This window comes from Bombina bombina, chromosome 6, assembly GCF_027579735.1.
Source record: "Bombina bombina isolate aBomBom1 chromosome 6, aBomBom1.pri, whole genome shotgun sequence".
NCBI classification, from domain to species: domain Eukaryota; kingdom Metazoa; phylum Chordata; class Amphibia; order Anura; family Bombinatoridae; genus Bombina; species Bombina bombina.
This window is the reverse complement of record NC_069504.1, coordinates 982,423,370-982,446,701: the sequence shown is the minus strand read 5'-3', so window position 1 is coordinate 982,446,701 and position 23,332 is coordinate 982,423,370. Positions and strand designations below refer to the sequence as shown.

The 23,332-nt window shown below is 39.0% G+C and overlaps 1 protein-coding gene across 1 annotated transcript; it reads right to left on the bottom strand.

Annotated features, from left to right (window-relative positions):
- Positions 1-20,598: 20,598 nt before the first annotated feature.
- On the bottom strand, positions 20,599-21,738 carry LOC128662399 (neuropeptide Y receptor type 2-like). Its single transcript, XM_053716188.1, has one exon. It carries the CDS (start codon positions 21,736-21,738, stop codon positions 20,599-20,601), a length of 1,140 nt encoding a protein of 379 aa, XP_053572163.1.
- Positions 21,739-23,332: the final 1,594 nt, after the last annotated feature.

The following is a 23,332-nucleotide window of genomic DNA, read 5'->3' as shown; positions in this document are numbered from 1 at the left end:
CCAACACAGTTATATAAATACACTTTTTACCTCTGTAATTACCTTGTATCTAAGCCTATGCAAACTGCCCCCTTATTTCAGTTCTTTTGACAGACATCCATTTTAGCCAATCAGAGCTGTGCGTGAGCTGTGCGTGAGCACAGTGTTATCTATATGACACACATGAACTAACACTCTCTAGTGGTGAAAAACTGTCAAAATGCCCTGACAGAAGAGGATGCCTTCAAGGGCTTAGAAATTAGCATATGAACCTCCTAGGTTTAGCTTTCAACTAAGGATACAAAGAGAACAAAGCAAAATTGGTAATAAAAACAAATTGAAAAATTGTTTAAAATTACATTCTCTATCTGAATCATGAAAGCTTATTTTGGACTAGAATGTCCCTTTAATTCTATGATTTTGGCTGGGAGATACCTGATACTTAAAAATTGGAGAACAAAAAATAAACTTCTTTACATAATTTGATTAACTTACTGTTAAAACAGTCTGTAATGGAATAATTTGATAGTATCGTGGGTGCTGACCAGAATATAAAAAAAATTGCAACAAATGGCTTACCTCCTTTAAAACATATGAAAACACTATGCATGCTCAACTACTCGCTCCCTTTACTTTGTGTAGTTATGTGTACAAACTACTCCAGAGGATCTAACAGTGTATACAGACCCGTTTACATCTCAGATATCTAAATAAGTCCTCTGGAATAGATCTTGGGGAGGGAGGTTGGGGGGGGGGGTTGAGGAGAAAGAGGGTTGAGAGAGATTTTGATTATATCCTGCTCCTTTTTTTTTGTTTGTTTGTTGCTGTTTATCTTATACATTAAGTAAAGTGTGTGGATTTTCTTTTTTTTCGGAAGTAGAGTGATATTCTCTTTCTTTTTTTTTTTCTTTCATTTTATGATTGATGATCAATCTAATTAGGATTTAAATATAGAATAACAGAGCTTAAAGGACTTCTTCAGGACCCTGAAGCACTTTGTGAGAGCAACATTGAGGGTAACTCAACCCGACATCATGAACCATAACTCGTAATACGAGCCATCTGGAGAGAGTGAGGAGGAGTCGTATTCCAGTTCTAGAGGTGCTGTGACATCTGACCCTTGAGGGAGAGCTGATGGAAAGATAAAGACACCTCTCAAGGAAAAAAGTCTTGCTTTATTTTACTAATAACAGGAACATCATTTATATTATACCATTGTTTATGGTTACAGCATATATTGATACCAAGATAGGTAAATTGTTTATGTACTTCTTTAATGGGGGTCTCTACATTCCTATTTGGATATTTAAAAATCCATAAAAGTTCAGATTTTACAGCGTTAATCTGATATAAAGAAATAGAACTGAATATTTGTATTATATCTAATAATAGGGGTACTTTCCTGTAACTTGTTATTTTTAATGTATTTATGTTGTGTTTAAAGAGCCATAATACCCAAATGTTTAAACACTAAAAAATGATGCAGTATAGCTGTAAAAAGCTGACTAGAACATATCACCTGAACATCATGTAAAAAATAAATATATTTTACCTCAAAAGTTTCTCAGTAGCCACATCCCATTGTAAAGGACTTCTAAGCAACAAATCAGTATGTCTGTTCCAGGACAGCGGAAGGAGTGAGCTTTGTGCACACTCATGTTATTTCCCTATTCAGTGTAAGGAAGTTTACAATGAAATCTCATGAGAGTTAAGTGAAATCTCATGAGATCACAGTAAAAGAGTTCATGACCTCATCACTGTTGATGCTGATTGGCTGCTGTTCATTTCTTCATTTTTTTTTTTTTACCTGCAGCTGGGCAGTAACTGAGTATAACTTTTTACACAGAGCTTACTCTGCTGAGCTGAGAAGATTGTGAGGTAAAATATCTTCCTTTTTTACATAGAGATGCTTAAGTGATATTTTCCTGTCAGCTTTTTTTTTTTTTTTTTAATATCTTTATTTTTGTGTGCCACATACAGGAGAATGAAACATCATGTATTCAGTAAACGATAGCCACTACAGAGTTACAAAAAGAGTAATAATTAATAAACATAGATTGGTCCAGCTCTTACCGTCACTCATAAAAAGGCTAGAAAGTGTCCATGAGAAATATAGTTTCACTGAAGAGTAATAACTGGGCCTGTGAGACATAGATCAATCCCCCCATAAGGCACTTTTTAACGAACATACAATACAATTCCTATAACTTAGCCAACCTATACCAGTTTGGATGCTCCACCTCTGCTCCCTGCACTCATAACTCTCTTTTTAGTCTAATTCCCACTCTCCTCTGAGATTGGCCTCCAATATATATTCTGTGTTCCTGAACGGAGCTATAACCATCTTACGCAATGGAATTGGGAGTGTGTGAAGGAAGGGTTCCCATTTTGTGATAAATGACTTCACTTTCTTAGCAATATCGCCTAACCCATCCGCTTGTTCAACGATCATTTGGTTTAGCATTGTCTGCTTCAGTTGTGTCACAGTAGGTAGGTTATGCTTTAGCCAGTTTTGGAATATCAGGCGCCTTGCTACCAACACTATATTGGACATGACTAGTCTGGAGGTTCTCGGTATGTCTCTGAGATCTAGTAGTATGATGTTTCTAAACATCAGTTCCCTAGTATGCATGTTCATGCTCAGGTTCGCCCAGTAAGTTGTCATTTTCCAAAATTTAACTAGCTTGGGGCAGCTCCATGTCATATGTTTGATGTCCGCCTCTTCCCTCCCACACTTTGGGCATTTATTTTCCCTGTCTGTTTTCCATTTCTGGTATTTCTTGGGCGTTATGTAGCTATCATGTAAGAGTTTAAAGTGTGACTCCCTCACCTCCGAAGAGAGAATGGCTCGCTTGACCCTAAGTATACTTTCTTCTATCTCCTTACCGGAAACCTCCTCATCTAACAAAGAACTCCAGATCTCAGCAATTCTATTTAAGCATGTTGTGTTTGTAGCTTTGTTCAAGGTTTTATAGAGTGGAGATATAGAGGTGTTGCCCTGTTCTGCGAACTGTATTGTGTGCACAATCTGCGATTGTTCTGTTTCCTTTCTCTCCGTAAGCAATGCTGCGTGGTAATGCCTGGCCTGTAGATAAGCATAGTGATGTGTTCTAGGAAGCTGAAATATCTGCCTCAGATCCTCAAATGATTGCATGTGGTTCCCCCCTGGCTGCAGGGTTTTGGCCCACCGTTCGTAATCCCTGCCGTTTCCAATGGCTGAAGGCTTCTGATGTTAGACCCGCCGGGAATTCGGGGTCCCCCCCCCCATGGCAGGTAAGATAGTACCCTATTCTCCCCCCCCCAGGTGTTTGCAAGTCAGTCTCCAGGCTCTCGCTGGTTGGTTCAGTAAGTCAATGTCCATCAGGTATTTAGCCGCTTGCGTATGTGTCATATGTGGTATCATGTCTAATGTCCAAGGTTTTATCAATGTGTTTTCTAGTTTAGTGTCTGTGAATTTACCTTGCCCTGTCATCCAATCAATGGTGAACTTGCACTGGGCCGCCCAGTTATAAAATTCAAAATTGGGCAACGCCAGTCCCCCCATCTCACGTGTTGCAGCGAGTTTCGAGTAGCTGACCCTATGTTTTTTATTAGTCCAGACAAACTGAAGGACCATCCGCACTACCTCTCGTAGATCTGTCTTTTTAAGTAAAAAGGGCAACGTCTGAAAAAAATAAAGTATCTTTGGAAAGTAAACCATTTTTATGAGACCTACTCTGCCCGAGGTAGACAAAGGGAGCAGGGACCATGTTTTAAGCAGGTTCTTCAATTGTCCTAGCAGGGGGCCATAATTTATTGAATACCATTTTCGTGGGTCCTTATTGAGAGTTATACCTAGAAATTTAAAGTTCCCTTCTACTACCTTAAAATCAAACTGTGGAATTTGCCTATCCCCTTTGGAAAATAACCAAACTAGTTCAGTTTTGTCTGTGTTGATCGTATATCCTGAAATCTTACCAAAGTCTTTCACTAACTCCATTAATCGGGGGATGTTTCTACGTGGGTCTTGTAGAAATAAAACCATATCATCCGCAAATAGCGAGATGTGTGAGCGCGTCTCACCTATCTGCATTCCCTCTAATTGTTCCCTAATTCTCCACGCTAGGGGCTCAATCGCAATGTCAAAGAGGAGGGGAGACAGGGGGCAGCCCTGTCTCGTACCTCTGTGCAACATGAAGGGCGGTGTGGCTATCCCATTTACAAGAATGGAGGCCTGGGGGATCTTATACAGATTGGACACTGCTTTTACGAATGAGCCCTCTATTCCCATCTTCCCCAGAGTATAAAAGAGATGTTCCCACAGAACCTTATCGAAGGCTTTTTCAGCATCGATCAGTAATAGGGCTGCTTCTTTGTGGTTTCCCTCTTCCCATTATCCCGTGAGATCTGCCAATAGTACTGTATGACTGTTTGGACCCTCCTAATGTTAAGGACTGAGGATCTTCCCTTAACAAAACCTGTCTGGTCACTGTGGATGAGCGATGGCAGGACTCTTGCTAACCTATTGGCCAGGATTTTTCTCAAGATTTTATAGTCCTGGTTTAACAGGGAGATGGGGCAGTAAGACTGTGTGAGAAGGGGGTCCCGTCCCTCCTTTGGTATGATACTAATGTATGCTTCTGCCAATCTAACAGAGGGCACCACTGTGTCTTCCAACAATCCATTAAATAACTTCGCCAGAGCCTCTGCTATGTCTGATCCCATAATTTTGTAGAACTCCGCCGATAGTCCATCAGGGCCCGGGGATTTCTCTAGTTTTAAATCTTTGATTGTGGCTACTATTTCCTCTGGGGTAATGGGGGAGATAATTTCTTTAAGTTTGTCCTGTTCTAATTTTGGTAGCCGGATATGGGTCCAAAAACTCTCTCTGTCCATGTCGTGTATGTGCTGCACGGAGTAAAGATCTTTATAGAAACTAGTGAAGGCGTCCTGGATGTCAGTCTCTTTATTAAGTATCACTTCTCCCTGTTTTATTGCTAGAACCGAGCTCCGTTTCTTAGTCAGTTTGGTCACTCTGGCCAGTAGCTTCCCAGTTTTACTCCCAAACCTATAGTATTTGGCTTGCGTTTTGGCATGGGCCTTATTGGATTGTTGGAATATGTAATTGTCTCTAAGTGTTTTGGCCTCTTTGTATTTGTGCATGTTTATGGTATTGGGATTTCTGAGGTATTTGTTTCTCGCATTCAATAGGCATGTCAGAAGCTGCTCCGTTTTTTGTTTGCTTTGTCTTTTAATGGATGTGGCGTAAGCTGATATAGTCCCCCTCAAAACAGCTTTGGCCGCCTCCCAAAAGAGGAGGGGGTCAGCAATATGTGCCCTATTGAGATCTGTATAAGTGTGCCATTCCCCCAGAATATGCCTGTAAAAGTTTGGGTCCTTATATAGGTAAGATGGGAAGACCCATTTATTAGATTTGCGGGCCGAGTTCCCCATATGGATCGATACTGCTATAGGGGCATGATCCGAGATTGTTATAGGGTCTATGGCTGCCCCCACTACTCTCGGACACAAGTTTGAGGAAACTAGGAAATAATCCTTTGCTACAGATATACATGCGTATTCCCTGTTTTCCGGATACTTGGCTCTCCACACATCCTGCAAGTTCAATGACCTCGCCAATGTGCGTATCATCAGTGACTCCTTTTTGGAGTTCAATACTCTCTGAGATGAGGGGGTGTTTCTGTCAGGGTTAGCAAATCTATCAGCGGGGACCTGTTGGGCAATATTAAAGTCCCCTCCAATAAGGAGAGGTGAAGTGGTGAATTTTATGATTTCTGTGTGCAGCGTCCTCAAGAATATTTGTTTTTGGGTCTGTGGTCCATAATTACTGTCAGCTTTTTACAGTTATACCGCATCAGTTTCAAGTGATTTAGCATATTAGTATTATGTCCCTTTAATGCAACTTTTTTTTTTAGTCCTAACCCTTTACGCGAGGTCTTCAGTTGTGCTAACCAGACAAGCGCAAATTTTGTTTGTGCTCATATAGTCGTGTTTATTTTCAACTTGTAATATGCACACAAGTTGGCAGTCAGAGAGCAACCAGAGGAACAAAATCTGCAAATACAATAACTACAACGTACAAAGGCACAAATGATACAGAGCAGGTAAAGTGACTTAAAGGAAGTGAAATAAAATACCCTGGACCTTTCTATAGTCTTGTTATAAATTAACAGTTAACTAGTCAAGTGACAACTTTCTGAATGCACCTTGTTTGCTGCAATGTATTAACCAAACTACCCTCACCACTTGCATATTTGGAGGAGCCAACCTGCTCCATTTTGTAGTATTGTATATTAAAACGTCTGCTGATGCCAATTGGCGACAGATGTGTGGCCTGGTTAGACTTGTGAAGTCTGCAGTGTGCACTTTCATTTCTCAGAAATGGAAAACCCATCATTTGTAGAGATAAACTACAGGAAAAGGGGACAAAAATAGACAAGTGTATTTAAACACATAATAAAACGTTATATTACAATCTCATATTGTTCCTTGCCTTTTAAATCCTGCTTGCTATTGTTTTTACTTGTTAGTATGACCCGACTCTAGACATATTTCACAATACAGATGAGAATTTAAAAATATTATCTTTTTCAAATATTTAAAATAGAGACCAGATGATAATCAGCACAAACCTACTTATGTGACACGTTTTGCACATTCTCTGCTGCTTTTAAAAGAATTTTCTGGCATGGTAAAGCTTTTAAAGGAACATGGAAGTCACAATTCATGATTCAGATTGAGAGTACAATTATTAAAATGACTTTCCAATTTAGGACTTGTTTCCATTGAGCCGTAATTCCGTTTGCATGCACTTAAAAAAAACGATAAATAAGCTGTCGGAAGCAATATCGTTTATCGACTGCTTCCAACGGCACATTATAACTCAACTTCAACAACCGGACTCCGGCTGACGAAAACATTATTGTGTTCCATACAAATTATAGGAAGCCGCTATTCTTTAAATTATACCTGGTTTCCAATGCCTGTGCAAACCGTAAATACACTGTCGGCTACTACTCATTTGCATTTGTTGAATATGCAAATCTACTATGTTTACTGGTCCTAAACTACTAAACAGTCATGCCCCCACATCACAAAGTACCTATTTAAACTATTAACCCATAATCCGCCATCCCCCACATCGCAATTTATGATAAATGTATTAACCACTAAACCGCCATGCCCCCACATCGCAAAGTACCTATTTAAACTATTAACCCCTAATCCGCCATTCCCCCCACATCGCAATTTATAATAAATGTATTAACCACTAAACCACCATGCCCCCTCATCGCAAAGTATCTATTTAAACTATTAACCCCTAATCCGCCATCCCCCCACACCACAATTTATAATAAATGTATTAAACTCTAAACTGCCATGCCCCACAATGCAAACTATCTATTAAATCTATTAACCCCCTAATCCACCATGCCCCCACAATGCAAACTATCTATTAACCCCTAATCCGCTATGCAACTCTCTATTAAATCTATTAACCGCTAATCCACCATGCCCCCAAAACGCAAACTATCTATTTAAACTATTAACCCCTTATGTGCCATTAACCCACATCGCAATTAACCTAATAAATCTATTAACCCCTAAACCGCCAAACCCCACAACGCAAATAACTAATCAATAAGCCCCCTAACCTAACACCCCCTAAATTAACCCCATTACATAAATTAAAATAATCCTAAATTACAATTAAAATAAAAACCTAACATTACTTAAAAAATAAAAAAAACAGTTTAAATTAAGCTAAAATTACAGAAAATAAAAAAGTTTAACATTACATAAATTAATAAACAAAATTATCAAAAATAAAAAAATAAACCTAATCCCTATGAAAATAAAAAAGCCCCCCCAAAATAAAAACACCCCCTAATCTAATACTTAACTACCAATAGCCCTTAAAAGGGCCTTTTGTAGGGCATCACCCTAAGTTAAATAGCTCTATTACCTTACAAATACTAAGTCCCCCTCTAACAGTAAAACCCCACACCCCCCAAAATAAAAAAGAATAACACAAAAAAATCTTAAACTACCCATTGTCCCTAACTAAAGGGGCATTTGTATGGGCATTCAACTCTTTTACTGCTCTTAAAAGGGCATTCAGCTCTTTTTCAGCGCCCAAATCCCTAATCTAAAAAATATAAAAATAAATTTAAAAAAAGCCTAACTCTAACCCCCAAATAGGTACACACGGTTCCTGAAGTCCGGCGGTGAAGTCTTCTTCCAAGCGGGGACCTCTTCTATGTTCATCCAGGACCGCGGAACTGAAGACCGGTGACTGCAGAACTGAAGACCGGCGACCACAGAACAATGGAGCGTGGAGGATCCTCTTCGTACAATCGCACCCATACATTGAATAGTGAATTTAAGGTACACGATTAAATATGGCGTCCCTTGCATTCCTATTGGCTGATTTGATTCTTCAAATTCAAATTAGCCAATAGGATGAGAGCTACTGAAATCCTAATGGATGATTTGAACAGCCAAATTTGTGTAACTCAATGTGCTCTCATGAAAAGGAACTTAGTTTCAAATAATAGGAACACAAGTCACAAATAAAATTGCATGATTCAGTTAGAGCACACAATTGTAAACAACTTTCCAATTTCCTTAAATGATCAAAATGTGCACAATCTTTTAATATTCTCACTTTCTAAAGCACCAACTCCTACTGAGCATGTGCAAGAATTCACAGTATACATGTATGTGCATTTTGTGATTGGCTGATGGCTGTCATATGATGCAGGGACAGGAAAATGGATCAGAAAGAAAATCTGCTACTACTTTCTGTATTGTACTACTAATTTGTATTGTATTTTTAGTATGCACCTGCTGATTATACAATTCTACTGTATTAATGGTCCTTTAAAATACCAACAAAAAGGGATATGACCAATAGTAAATTGAGCCCATTGCATAGATATTATACATGCAATAAAACCAGTATTCTTTCAAATCATTAATGTATCAACACACATCATTATATGGCAACCTCTAATGGTGTTTATCTGTAGGAACATTTTACCCCTTACAAGTCCTCTTTACTCAAGCTCCACATGAAGATCTTCACACTGAGTGCCTCCATATTGGATCTTAGATATTCTTGTACAAGTGGCGCGTATTCAAAGATCAGTGACATTGTTGGCATTTTGACAGCTGTATTTTGCACTTCAGGTGATACAAAGCAAGGAGAGCATGTTTGAAAGCACTGCTTTATATTATTCATATATATTACATTTAAAAAAATTGCCCAAGAGCTAGTGGCCCCTTGTGTCACCCACTTTTCAACTACAAATTTTCACTGTGCTAAACGTAAACTTGTAAAATGCATTTCTAGACATTTATTACACATTTGTTTTAAGAACAAAACATTTTGTAAATAGCTATACATTTATTAATAATATAAACTTATTATTTTACCGGAAAAGAGCCGTTTCTTCTTCAGATACCAAATGCCAAGCTGTGGCAGGAATATAGGTGCTGTGCGACAATCGACTTGCACGTGTCCCCTTGCAGAGGTTTGCATTCTTTCTCACATGTCAGTGCACAAACAGAAGCAATAAGACCCCCCCCCTAAACTCAGCTTTCTGCTGGTGCAGATAATGAAAGCTTTGTTCAAAATAAAAGCGTTTAAAGCTGCAAAATCTCTAAGTTACCCTCACATAATTTTACAATGGCCCAAACAAATGTGTAAAGCACGTTCAAACATTTTTTAATTTCAGGAAGGAATCAATGATATTACCTTGCAGGAAATAACTGAAAAAGGACACTGCAGACTTATGAAGGCTAACCCTGCTACATATATTTCCCTAATACTAACATAAAGAATACCTGCAAACTCATTCCCAGATCGACTCCAAGTTAGTGGCAGACGAAACCTGTAGAAGCTCAGGGAGGTCATCCGCCAAGTGTACCCACATGATCGGAGTCTCAGTGTTCTGAACACTACACAGGGAATTTTCCGAACACCGCTTCTGGTGACTGAGAAACTTACCGAGGACCTGGGTATTTCCGTTAGTGCTGTAGTCGCTATATGTGATTTTATTTCACTATTTGTGTGAGTTTTATTCTTTGTGTGCTCTGTGAGAAGCAATATCGCTGTTTCTATTAAACGGTTGAATCGGAGATGCACTGTCTTTGTATCTTTTCAAAGTAAAAAAGAGACCTAGATTCACTACATTTTCATAACGCCAGTGAGCAGGAGCGTAGCAGAAGAACCCACATTTTCTATATTTTATGAACTCTAGTTGAAAGCAATTCCCTTAAAGAGACAGTTTACTTGACTTTTTTTTTTTTTTTAACTGTTATAAAAAGATAGATAGCTTCTTTACTACCCACTCCCCAGCTTTGCATAACCAATATTGTTATATTAATATACTTTTCAACCTTTAAATCTCTGCCTGTTTCTAAGCCCTTGCAGGCTGCCTCTTACCTCAGTGAATTTTATTAGCTTTTCACAGCAGACCGTGCTATCTTGTGTGTGCCATATAGATGACATACACGAACCAGCACTAATTGGCTAAAATGTAAGTTTGTAAAAAGCATTTATATGTGTCTGTATGTATTTATATAAATACATATGTACACACATATATATAAGTGCATTGGAGCCCTTTGCAGTCAAGTAGATGAAAACGTGATATATTTATACCTATATATAATCATGTTGTTCCCTTATATTGTATTTCTTATAACAGTTCTATGGGTCATAGGATTGAATCCTGGTAGGAATAGTGGTAGAATTTTGAATATTTTTTAAATTTAATACGAATGATTTCAGTTTGTAGGATACTAATTTTAAGAAATGTACCCAATCCAATGGTTGCGTGCGTGTGAGAGAGAGATCAAAAGAGAGGGGGGAGAGCAAAAGAGAGGGGAGCAAAAGAGAGGGGAAAGAGCAAAAGAGAGGGGAGAGAGAGGAAAATAGAGGGGAAAGAGCAAAAGAGAGGGGAAAAGCAAAAGAAAGAAAAGAGAAGGAAGAGAGAGCAAAAGAGAGGAGAGAGAGAGCAAAAGATAGAGGGGGAAAGAGAGAGAGATCAAAAGAGAGGGGGAGAGAAAAATAGAGGGGGGAAAGAGAGAGAGCAAAAGAGAGGGGGAGAAAGAAAAAGAGGGGGAGGAGAGAGCAAAAGAGAGGGGGGAGAGAGAAAAAGAGAGAAAGCAAAAGAGAGGTGGGAGAGATAGAGCAAAAGAGGGGGAGAGAGAGAGCAAAGGGGAGAGAGAGCGCAAAAGAGAGGGGGGAGAGAGAGCAAAAGAGAGAGGGGAGAGAGCGCAAAAGAAAGGAAGGATAGAGAAAGAGAAGGGGAGAGAGAGAGGGGGGAGAGACGAGGAGAGAGAGAGAGAGCAAAAGAGAGGGGGAGAGAGAAAGAGCAAAAGAGAGGGGAGAGAGAGAGCAAAAGAGGGGGTGAGAGAGCAAAAGAAGGTGGGAGAGGTAGAGAGAGAGATGGGGGAGAGAGCAAAAGAGAGGGGGAAGGGAGAGCAAAAGAGAGGGGAAGAGAGAGCAAAAGAGAGTGAGGGAGAGAGCAAAAGAGAGGGGGGAGAGAGAGAGCACTAATTGGCTAAAATGTAAGTTTGTAAAAAGCATTTATATGTGTCTGTATGTATTTATATAAATACATATGTACACACATATATATAAGTGCATTGGAGCCCTTTGCAGTCAAGTAGATGAAAACGTGATATATTTATACCTATATATAATCATGTTGTTCCCTTATATTGTATTTCTTATAACAGTTCTATGGGTCATAGGATTGAATCCTGGTAGGAATAGTGGTAGAATTTTGAATATTTTTTAAATTTAATACGAATGATTTCAGTTTGTAGGATACTAATTTTAAGAAATGTACCCAATCCAATGGTTGCGTGCGTGTGAGAGAGAGATCAAAATAGAGGGAGGAGAGCAAAAGAGAGGGGAGCAAAAGAGAGGGGAAAGAGCAAAAGAGAGGGGAGAGAGAGGAAAATAGAGGGGAAAGAGCAAAAGAGAGGGGAAAGAGCAAAAGAGAGGGGAAAGAGCAAAAGAAAGAAAAGAGAAGGAAGAGAGAGCAAAAGAGAGGGGAGAGAGAGCAAAAGAGAGGGGAGCAAAAGAGAGGGGAAAGAGCAAAAGAGAGGGGAGAGAGAGGAAAATAGAGGGGAAAGAGCAAAAGAGAGGGGAAAGAGCAAAAGAAAGAAAAGAGAAGGAAGAGAGAGCAAAAGAAAGGGGGGTCTTTAGACTGCTGCTTCATAATTGCTGTTTCTGGCGAGCCCCTCTGTCTCTCTATCCCCTCTGTCTCCCTCTCTCTCTCCCCTCTCTCTCTCTCTCTCTCTCTCTCTCTCTCCCCCTCTGTCTCTCCCTCCCCCTCTGTCTCTCCCTTTCTCCCTCCCCCTCTGTCTCTCTCCCCTCTCTCTCTCTCTCTCTCTCCCCTCTGTCTCTCTCTCTCTCTCTCCCCCCCTCTCTCTCTCCCCCCTCTCTCTCTCCCCCCTCTCTCTCCCCTCTGTCTCTCTATCCCCTCTGTCTCCCTCTCTCTCCCCTCTCTCTCCCTCTCTCCCTGTCTCCCCCCCCCTCTGTCTCTCTCCTTACATGTCTCATTCTCCCCCATGGTCTCTTTCTCTGTCTCTCTCTCCTCTGTCTCTATTTGTGTCTCTTTCTCCCCTCTGTCTCTCTCTCTCTCTCCCTGTCTCTCCCACCCCCTCTGTCCAATTTACATCTAATTTCCTTCATTCTCTTGATATCCTTTGTTGAAAATAATATCTAAATATGCTCAATAGCTGCTGATTGGTGGCTGCACAATAGATACCTCATGTGATTGGCTCACCCATGTACATTGCTATTTCTTCAACAAAGGATATCTAAAGAATGAAGGCATATCCTAGCCAGTGCCTCACCGGCCTTCGACCTCACTGCACGTCACTGCTCCACTCGTAATCTGGCCCATAGTGTTGAGAAAGCAGTCCTGTGTATTCAGACTCACACACGCTAATGGATTCAAGGAAAAAAAAGAAAGATGCGCTAAAATTACCCCTCCAATCTATGTCACAAAATGTAATTGCAGATTATTACCATCAATAAAACAAATGGATATATACACCACAATGACACATATGGATATAGCACAATAAATGTATAGTACTAAGTCCCAATTTCTTCTTTGTATGCACGATACTCAAAAGGGTTGAATGTCCGTTTCAAGTTTATTACGATATAAACTTTTGCCGCTCCACTAATGATAGTCCCATCACAGACTTGAGAAATGCACTAAAACAAAAAAGCAGAAGAGCGTAAAAGACGCATCTGAGTGTAGATGGTAGGTGAAATATAACTTCACTAGCCCCCACTATATGAGTGCTACTTACTAGAAAATAATCTGTATCAGTCGCATCGGTTGTACACAGCCATGCCGTTAGTCCTACTTCAGCGTCTGACGTATGTTGAGCCCACCTCCTTCTGACCACTCTCAGCTGATCCGGTGTTCGGCTCACAGGCAATCCGACTTTACAGCTATTAAATTGTAGAATCAATTTTTTGCTTTCAAGACAGCTTGAATTCTGTGAGGCATGATTCACTGAGCTTGTGGATATGAGCAGCACATGGGTTTTGCTGATTTGACTTAACCTAGACCTAGACCTAGATTCACTACATTTTCATAACGCCAGTGAGCAGGAGCGTAGCAGAAGAACCCACATTTTCTATATTTTATGAACTCTAGGTGAAAGCAATTCCCTTAAAGAGACAGTTTACTTGACTTTTTTTTTAACTGTTATAAAAAGATAGATAGCTCCTTTACTACCCACTCCCCAGCTTTGCATAACCAATATTGTTATATTAATATACTTTTCAACCTTTAAATCTCTGCCTGTTTCTAAGCCCTTGCAGGCTGCCTCTTACCTCAGTGAATTTTATTAGCTTTTCACAGCAGACCGTGCTATCTTGTGTGTGCCATATAGATGACATACACGAACCAGCACTAATTGGCTAAAATGTAAGTTTGTAAAAAGCATTTATATGTGTCTGTATGTATTTATATAAATACATATGTACACACATATATATAAGTGCATTGGAGCCCTTTGCAGTCAAGTAGATGAAAACGTGATATATTTATACCTATATATAATCATGTTGTTCCCTTATATTGTATTTCTTATAACAGTTCTATGGGTCATAGGATTGAATCCTGGTAGGAATAGTGGTAGAATTTTGAATATTTTTTTAATTTAATACGAATGATTTCAGTTTGTAGGATACTAATTTTAAGAAATGTACCCAATCCAATGGTTGCGTGTGTGTGAGAGAGAGATCAAAAGAGAGGGGGGAGAGCAAAAGAGAGGGGAGCAAAAGAGAGGGGAAAGAGCAAAAGAGAGGGGAGAGAGAGGAAAATAGAGGGGAAAGAGCAAAAGAGAGGGGAAAGAGCAAAAGAAAGAAAAGAGAAGGAAGAGAGAGCAAAAGAGAGGAGAAAGAGAGCAAAAGATAAAGGGGGAAAGAGAGAGAGATCAAAAGAGAGGGGGAGAGAAAAAATAGAGGGGGGAAAGAGAGAGAGCAAAAGAGAGGGGGAGAAAGAAAAAGAGAGGGGGAGGAGAGAGCAAAAGAGAGGGGGGAGAGAGAAAAAGAGAGAAAGCAAAAGAGAGGTGGGAGAGAGAGAGCAAAAGAGGGGGAGAGAGAGAGCAAAGGGGAGAGAGAGCGCAAAAGAGAGGGGGAGAGAGAGCAAAAGAGAGAGGGGAGAGAGCGCAAAAGAAAGGAAGGGTAGAGAAAGAGAGGGGGAGAGAGAGAGGGGGGAGAGACGGGGAGAGAGAGAGAGAGCAAAAGAGAGCAAAAGAGAGGGAGAGAGAGAAAGAGCAAAAGAGAGAGGAGAGAGAGAGCAAAAGAGGGGGAGAGAGAGCAAAAGAGGGTGGGAGAGGTAGAGAGAGAGATGGGGGAGAGAGCAAAAGAGAGGGGGAAGAGAGAGCAAAAGAGAGGGGAAGAGAGAGCAAAAGAGAGTGAGGGAGAGAGCAAAAGAGAGGGGGGAGAGAGAGAGCACTAATTGGCTAAAATGTAAGTTTGTAAAAAGCATTTATATGTGTCTGTATGTATTTATATAAATACATATGTACACACATATATATAAGTGCACTGGAGCCCTTTGCAATCAAGTAGATGAAAACGTGATATATTTATACCTATATATAATCATGTTGTTCCCTCATATTGTATTTCTTATAACAGTTCTATGGGTCATAGGATTGAATCCTGGTAGGAATAGTGGTAGAATTTTGAATATTTTTTAAATTTAATACGAATGATTTCAGTTTGTAGGATACTAATTTTAAGAAATGTACCCAATCCAATGGTTGCATGCGTGTGAGAGAGAGATCAAAAGAGAGGGGGGAGAGCAAAAGAGAGTGGAGCAAAAGAGAGGGGAAAGAGCAAAAGAGAGGGGAGAGAGAGGAAAATAGAGGGGAAAGAGCAAAAGAGAGGGGAAAGAGCAAAATAAAGAAAAGAGAAGGAAGAGAGAGCAAAAGAGAGGGGAGAGAGAGCAAAAGAGAGGGGAGCAAAAGAGAGGGGAAAGAGCAAAAGAGAGGGGAGAGAGAGGAAAATAGAGGGGAAAGAGCAAAAGAGAGGGGAAAGAGCAAAAGAAAGAAAATAGAAGGAAGAGAGAGCAAAAGAAAGGGGGGTCTTTAGACTGCTGCTTCATAACTGCTGTTTCTGGCGAGCCTGGAGGCTCGCCAGAAACACGGGGCATCAAGCTCCATACGGAGCTTGATAGATAGGCCCCATGGTCGGATCATAAGGCAAAATTGTGGTTCAGCATTAGTCTAAAAGACATAGGGCCAGATTGCAAGTGGACCGCAAATGTTTGCACGCAAGCAATATTGTGTTTTTACGTTTGTTTGCACACAAGTTAAATTGCGCTCATATTACAAGTTGAAAGTAAATGCGATCGCTTGAGTGCAGTTGAAGTTAACGCTCAACATATGTGTTTATGTATTTAAATGTGTATATATTTAAAGACTTGTATACACATATAAACACATGAATACATATGTACACATATATATATAAGTGCATTGGCGCCCTTTGCAGATAATTAGATGAAAACATGAAAAAGCAAATTTATGCAATATTCATATTCAACAGTATTAGTGTGTATTTACTGTAAATATTTCACATTCCAATGTTCTGCACGTAGCAGAATATGTTATTAGTATTTATAAATATATATTAATATATATATCTATATATCTATACCTATATATAATAATCTATATATGTAGAAATATATATTTAATTAATAAATAGAACATTTTCTTGTATGTAAAGAACATTGGAATGTGAAATATTCATATTTACATGTAGGGTTAGCGTACATTTGAATATGCAATTGTGTTTTTTCTCCATTTACTTCCATGGGGGAATACGTTATCAGCTTTTTGCATGCATTGGGTTAGTGCGAAAGCAAAAACTTTTTACTTTCAACTCATAATACGAGCACAACCCGGCGCACACAAAAAGTTTACTTCTAGCACAATTAGCGCTTTAGTGAAAGTGCTAAATAGTGCTCCACTCGTAATCTGGCCCATAGTGTTGAGAAAGCAGTCCTGTGTATTCAGACTCACACACGCTAATGGATTCAAGGAAAAAAAAGAAATATAACAGAGTGCTAAGATGCGCTAAAATTACCCCTCCAATCTATGTCACAAAATGTAATTGCAGATTATTACCATCAATAAAACAAATGGATATATACACAATGACACATATGGATATAGCACAATAAATGTATAGTACTAAGTCCCAATTTCTTCTTTGTATGCACGATACTCAAAAGGGTTGAATGTCCGTTTCAAGTTTATTACGATATAAACTTTTGCCGCTCCACTAATGATAGTCCCATCACAGACTTGAGAAATGCACTAAAACAAAAAAGCAGAAGAGCGTAAAAGACGCATCTGAGTGTAGATGGTAGGTGAAATATAACTTCACTAGCCCCCACTATATGAGTGCTACTTACTAGAAAATAATCTGTATCAGTCGCATCGGTTGTACACAACCATGCCGTTAGTCCTACTTCGGCGTCTGACGTATGTTGAGCCCACCTCCTTCTGACCGCTCTCAGCTGATCCGGTGTTCGGCTCACAGGCAATCCGACTTTACAGCTATTAAATTGTAGAATCAATTTTTTGCTTTCAAGACAGCTTGAATTCTGTGAGGCATGATTCACTGAGCTTGTGGATATGAGCAGCACATGGGTTTTGCTGATTTGACTTAACCAAGTCAAATCAGCAAAACCCATGTGCTGCTCATATCCACAAGCTCAGTGAATCATGCTTCACAGATCTCAAGCTGTCTTGAAAGCAAAAAATTGATTCTACAATTTAATAGCTGTAAAGTCGGATTGCCTGTGAGCCGAACACCGGATCAGCTGAGAGCGGTCAGAAGGAGGTGGGCTCAACATACGTCAGAAGTCAAAGTAGTACTAACGGCATGGTTGTGTACAACCGATGCGACTGATACAGATTATTTTCTATTAAGTAGCACTCATATAGTGGGGGTTAGTGAAGTTATATTTCACCTACCATCTACACTCAGATGCGTCTTTTGCGCTCTTCTGCTTTTTTGTTTTAGCACACACGCTAATGTGTTGCTGCTTGCAGATAAGAGCCATAGGCCCATCAAGTCTGCCCAATATTTCATTAAATTATAAACTTATCTAGTTTGTAGGATAGCCTTATGCTTATCTCAGGCATTCTTAAAGTCTCCGACAATGTTTGTCATTACCACCTCTTTTGGAAGTTTATTCCACAAAGTCACCCTTCCTGTAAAGAGTCCAAAAAGTTCACAGCACCAAAGATAATCTTCAGAAAATTATACCTTTATTTTCATATCAAATGCCAAATGCGGCGTTTCGGCCCCTCTGGCCTTAATCATGCATATAAAGTGACTTAGCCCATGTTCACACTATATAGGCTTATTGATTAAACACTTAATTACATACAGATTTGCTGGAACTATTTCCTGTTTCAGGACAACTGGTATGTGCAAATCAAAGGGACAGCCATGGGATCCAATGTGGCCCCATCATACGCCAATCTGTTAATGAATAGCTTTGAAGAAAACTTTGTGTATGCCAGCAAATTGTTTCAAGAGTATGGCGCAGCCTGGTGGCGTTTCATTGATGACGTGTTTGGCATGTGGTGGGGTGACAGTGGATCCCTGGAGAGATTTGTGGTTTCCTTGAGCGCAGCTGTCTCAGGTGTTGAATTTTCTCTCACCTATAGTGAAATATCTGTGGATTTCCTAGATACTAGGGTATATAAAGAGAATGGCACCCTGAAGGTTGATCCATTTAGGAAACCCACAGATAGAAATACGATGTTGGCCTATGACAGCTTCCATCCCAGTAAACTAAAGAACTCTCTCCCTAGAAGTCAGTTGCTAAGGGTTAATAGGATTGTTAATGATAAACAAAAATTACCCGTGAGAATGAAGGAAATGGGTGAAAGATTCATACAAAGGGGTTACCCAGAGCAACTGATCAAGGAAGAGATTAACAGGTTAGAGAATGTAGGCCCGGTTATTAAAACAGAAAAAGTTAAAAATTCAGATAACAAGAGAATGGTGTTTACATCCCAGTATAACCTGTATAATAATTAAACAACAAAAATTATCAAAAAAACACTGAGAGATTGTAAGAAATTGTAATAAGGAAATGGATATATTTCAACAGGTTCCTATTATGGCTTTTAGGAGAGTTAGAAACCTTAGGGATTGTCTAGTAAAGAGTGATTTAGGCCCAACTAAAAATAAACATCAAAGATATATAGGCCAGAATTCCTTAGATTCTTATCCCTGTTTGGGATGTACTAATTGCCATGCCATGATTAAGGGGAGAGAATTTATGCACCCAAAAACAGGCTGCAAATACAACATAAAAGGATATTACACATGTAAAACCACAATTATAGTGTACCTCATTAAATGCCCATGGCTCTTTATATTGGGGAGTCCACGAGAAAGGGCAGAGAAAGGATGAATAAGCATAAGTCTAACATTAGATGTGGCAACACAGAAGCCCCAGTTTCTTACAAGCAGGTCACATCATAAGCCAAATAATGTGGCAAATTATAGATCATGTTGGGATATTAAGGGAAGGTGGAGATAGGGAGAAGGTCCTTAAACAGAAACTTACTGGATCCATCCATTGTACAGTATGCACCCCAGAGGGTTAAATAAGGAAATAGATTTTTCGGTTTTCATTTAAAATCTCATTGGGTGTTCACCTGTCTCCCCATAAGTATCTTATATAATCATTCTTAATAAGAAGCATTTAGGTTCTGGAACACTTATTTATTGCTGTTTTTACAGGTGGTTATGGTTAATTAATGGTTGATGTAATAATGGAGTAACTGTTTTATGAGAAATGTTTTCAGCAAATCTGTATGTAATTAAGTGTTAATCAATAAGCCTATATAGTGTAAACATGGGCTAAGTCCCTTTACATGCATGATTAAGGCCAGAGGGGCCGAATCGTCGCATTTTGCATTTGATATGAAAATAAAGGTATCATTTTCTGAAGATTATCTTTGGTGCTGTGGACTTTTTGGATACTTTACTGGTTTGGGGGTAACAGTAACCCCTTACCACGTGCAGCATTAGAGTGAATACTACAGGGTGCTGAGCTCATTTATTGATTTTGTGAACCTTCCAGTATAGAAGTGCTACTTTAAATTACTCCTGAATATACTACCGTTCAGCTTGAGATCATGACCCCTTGTTCTTGAATTTTTCTTTTTATGTAAAATACTCACAGTCTCAGCTTTACTAATCCCTTTAATATACTTGAAAGTTGCTATCATATCACCCCCCCTTCTCTCCTCTAAGCTATACATATTTAGGTCATTGAGCCTCTCCTGGTATTTTTTAGACCCTGTACTATTTTGGTAGCCCAGTAGTGAAAAATATATACATATTTATGTTTTCAACAAAGAATAACAAGAGAACAAAGTAAATTTGAAATATAAATTAATTTAAAAGTGTCGTAAAATTACATGCTCTATCTGAGTCACGCAAGTTAAATTTTTACTTGCCCATCCATCCCTTTAAGCTTAGTCTTGCCAAATTTAGGGAGATTTCTAGTGGATCCTGATTTTGTTCATATAATGTTGTATATATTGACCCCTTCTCCAGTGTTAGCAAATCTGTGCATTTGATTAAGGGCAGTTTTATTTTTATTGAGTAAGGTAAATAAGAAGTGTGGCATGAAGATACAGTTAGTATGTGCATGTGTAATGGTAGAGAACAAGCTCTCATCCTGCATTAGCTCATGAATTACCTAATAACATGGTAATGTCATCTAAGTTGCACTACTAAATATATGACCTGGATGAATACAATCACATACATGTTCAATATAATACTTTCTTCAAGTTTGTAGCTATGAGACCGTGATATCAATGGCATACAGTCTTGGTTCAGTTTATTCTAATAAACTATTATGATTTTTTTAATACATTTTTAACAAATCTACTTTAAAGTGTTAGAAGTACAGAGTAAAAAATATATCTATATATATCTTAGTCATTAAGTGCAGCTTCCAAGTAGTATTTCAATACACAATACTTTACATTTGAACATTAATGTATAGTCCTCAGCTAAACCTGTGTTGGTGGCTGTCCATTTTCACCACCATGTCTAAAGCTTCCAGGAAATGTAGTGGCACGGAAAGTATACGAATGGCCCCGGATAGAACCATCAGGCTGACCATTCCGTAGCTTGTTTTTGCATCCAAAAAACAAGAGAAAGCCATTCCTATAGTTCTTGTTCATCCAGCCATAGAGAAAGGGATTAACAAAAGTGGAGCACATTGCAATTACATGAAATATGGTATAGAGGAGCTTATACTCCTGAAATACAAGTGCCCAGTCCAGGTCAATAGCCAATTGGAAAACATGAAATGGAAGCCAGCACACAGCAAATACTACCACCATCATCACAAGCATCTTGGTGGTGTTCCTCCTTCGCTGTTGGTTGTCACTCCTGGGTATAGGGCTTATATGGTTCTTTAGCTTAAACCATATTGTTATATAGGCATAACAGATGACCAGAAGGGGTAGGACATATTGTAGGATTAGCATGAACATGCTATAAATTGTTGCATCCCTGCTATTTGATGGCCACTTCTCAGCACACACTGCTATCTTTAGGTTGATGGTTGGCAGGTCCTCATACCTGTACTCTCTAAATATGGCCATTGGAATTGCAAAAATGGCAGCAGCCAACCATGTTATGGCAATGATAAAAAAACTGAGATTCTTAGACATCCGGCTGTTTAGATGAAACACAATGCACCAGTACCTATCCACTGCAATTACTATCAGAGTGAGGGTAGAAACATTGACACTCATAGCTTGAGCATAGGGAAACAGATGGCATAAAACTAAACCAAATTTCCATTCATCCATTAATGTGTAGACGAGAGTGAAAGGTAGACAGAGACTGTCCACCATAAGATCTGCTACTGCCAAGTTAGCTATGAAAAAGTTTGTTACAGTTCTCATGTTTTTATATTTCACTATCATGTAAATGACCAAGGAATTTCCAACTAGTCCCAACAGGATGATGAGGGAGTAAGCTGCAATGAGTATTACTTGGACTCCCAATATCTTTGTAGTGTCCATCAAGATGGCGCCATGGAGATTCTGAATGGGAGAAGATAAATCCTTTGAATTCCATCCTCTTGAGCCAAGCTCTTCCACTAATAGGCTCCTATTGATCTGCTTTTTGGTCTCCATCAATTTGAATTGATTTGACTAAAATCCGGTGATTGTTTTACCTAACAAGAAAATAAAAAGTAAACAATACACATTAGTGGAAAGAGTAAATGAAGTCATTTTTTGTTAAAATAAATTCAGAAAACAGATCAGTACAAATCGATTAAACAAAATTTAAAACTCATCAACAAATTAAGTTGTCTTTGCAGTACAAGCCCTGAGAATTAAAGGGTAAAACCAATAATATCAGTGGATAATCCATTTTAAGGGTCTGATCATATATAATCAATGAAGAGTATCTTAATGTTATACTTTAAAGGGACAGACTTTGCTAATCACACAGACTATATATAAATATGCTCTATGCATCAGTACAGCCTTTAAGAAAATTGACAGACCCACCTCAGCTGACACAGCCCTCTGCTAAAGGTAGCCTTTGGAAGATAGTTATCTCATTATATTTCTTCCCTGTTATTACTAATGTGTGTGTTGTAATATGTATTGGCTATTCTTTTTATTCTTTATTTTAAATGCATATTGGAGCACATTGATGGACCATATATCTTGCTTGTTTAATGGTTTTATTTTCCTCAATGGATGCCTCTCTTATCTCTTTAATTTGTGAACTTTCCCTGTGTTTTTTGCCTGTATGACCCCTAGCTCAAATGTCCATAGATACCCCCTCCCTTAACTTTTTTTGCAGGCCAATCTAACACTAATATATCTCTCTCCCCAGCTGAATTTTAAAGTATATTTGCCACAGTCTTTAAGAAAATTCCCAGACCCACCTCAGCTGACAAAGCCCTCTGCTAAAGGTAGCCTTTGGAAGAAAGTTACCCTCCCACCCCGCCCCTCACCCCACCCACCCCAGGTTCATTTCCCCATTTATAGATAGTCTCCCACACAACTTTCATTCTCCTAAACTGACAGCTGCAAACACTGATCAGCACATCCTTCCATTCGCTTAACCCTTTAGAATACATACCCTCTCTCCCTACAAATAGCTATATATCCCACATTGATAGTGTGTATATATATATATATATATATATATATATATATATACATATATATATTTCTTTTTTATATTGTACTATTTTTGTTTTATTTTCATCTACACACCTCATAGCACCAACATGTATCAAAATATGACCATACTGATATTCGTGACAACCCTTTTCTCACTCCAATTTTGTTCACTTCATTACCGCCATAAGCACCCACCTCAAACTGGAAAACAAATTATCATACACCATGGCCTGCTCTGTTGCTGTAACTTATCTGCTGAGTGCTGGTGGAGAGTTATAAAAAATAACCCTCCTACCCCCACCTCACAAAATTATAAAGTATGCCATTCACTATATGGCCAAACAAAAACTATGTCCAAATTCCTATTCCTTATGTTACTTGCCCTTGCAAATTTTGTAGAGTCTAACCCTGGTCCCCCAGCAAATTCCATTCCTAGCCTTCCAACTAAAAAAGGCCTCTCCTTTGTGCACTGTAATATCCGCAGCTTACTACCAAAAATCGATGCACTGCAAGCTTGGTGTTTACAATACAAGCCAAAAATCATTGTGATCTCTGAATCATGGCTAACTGCAAAAAACATAATTTA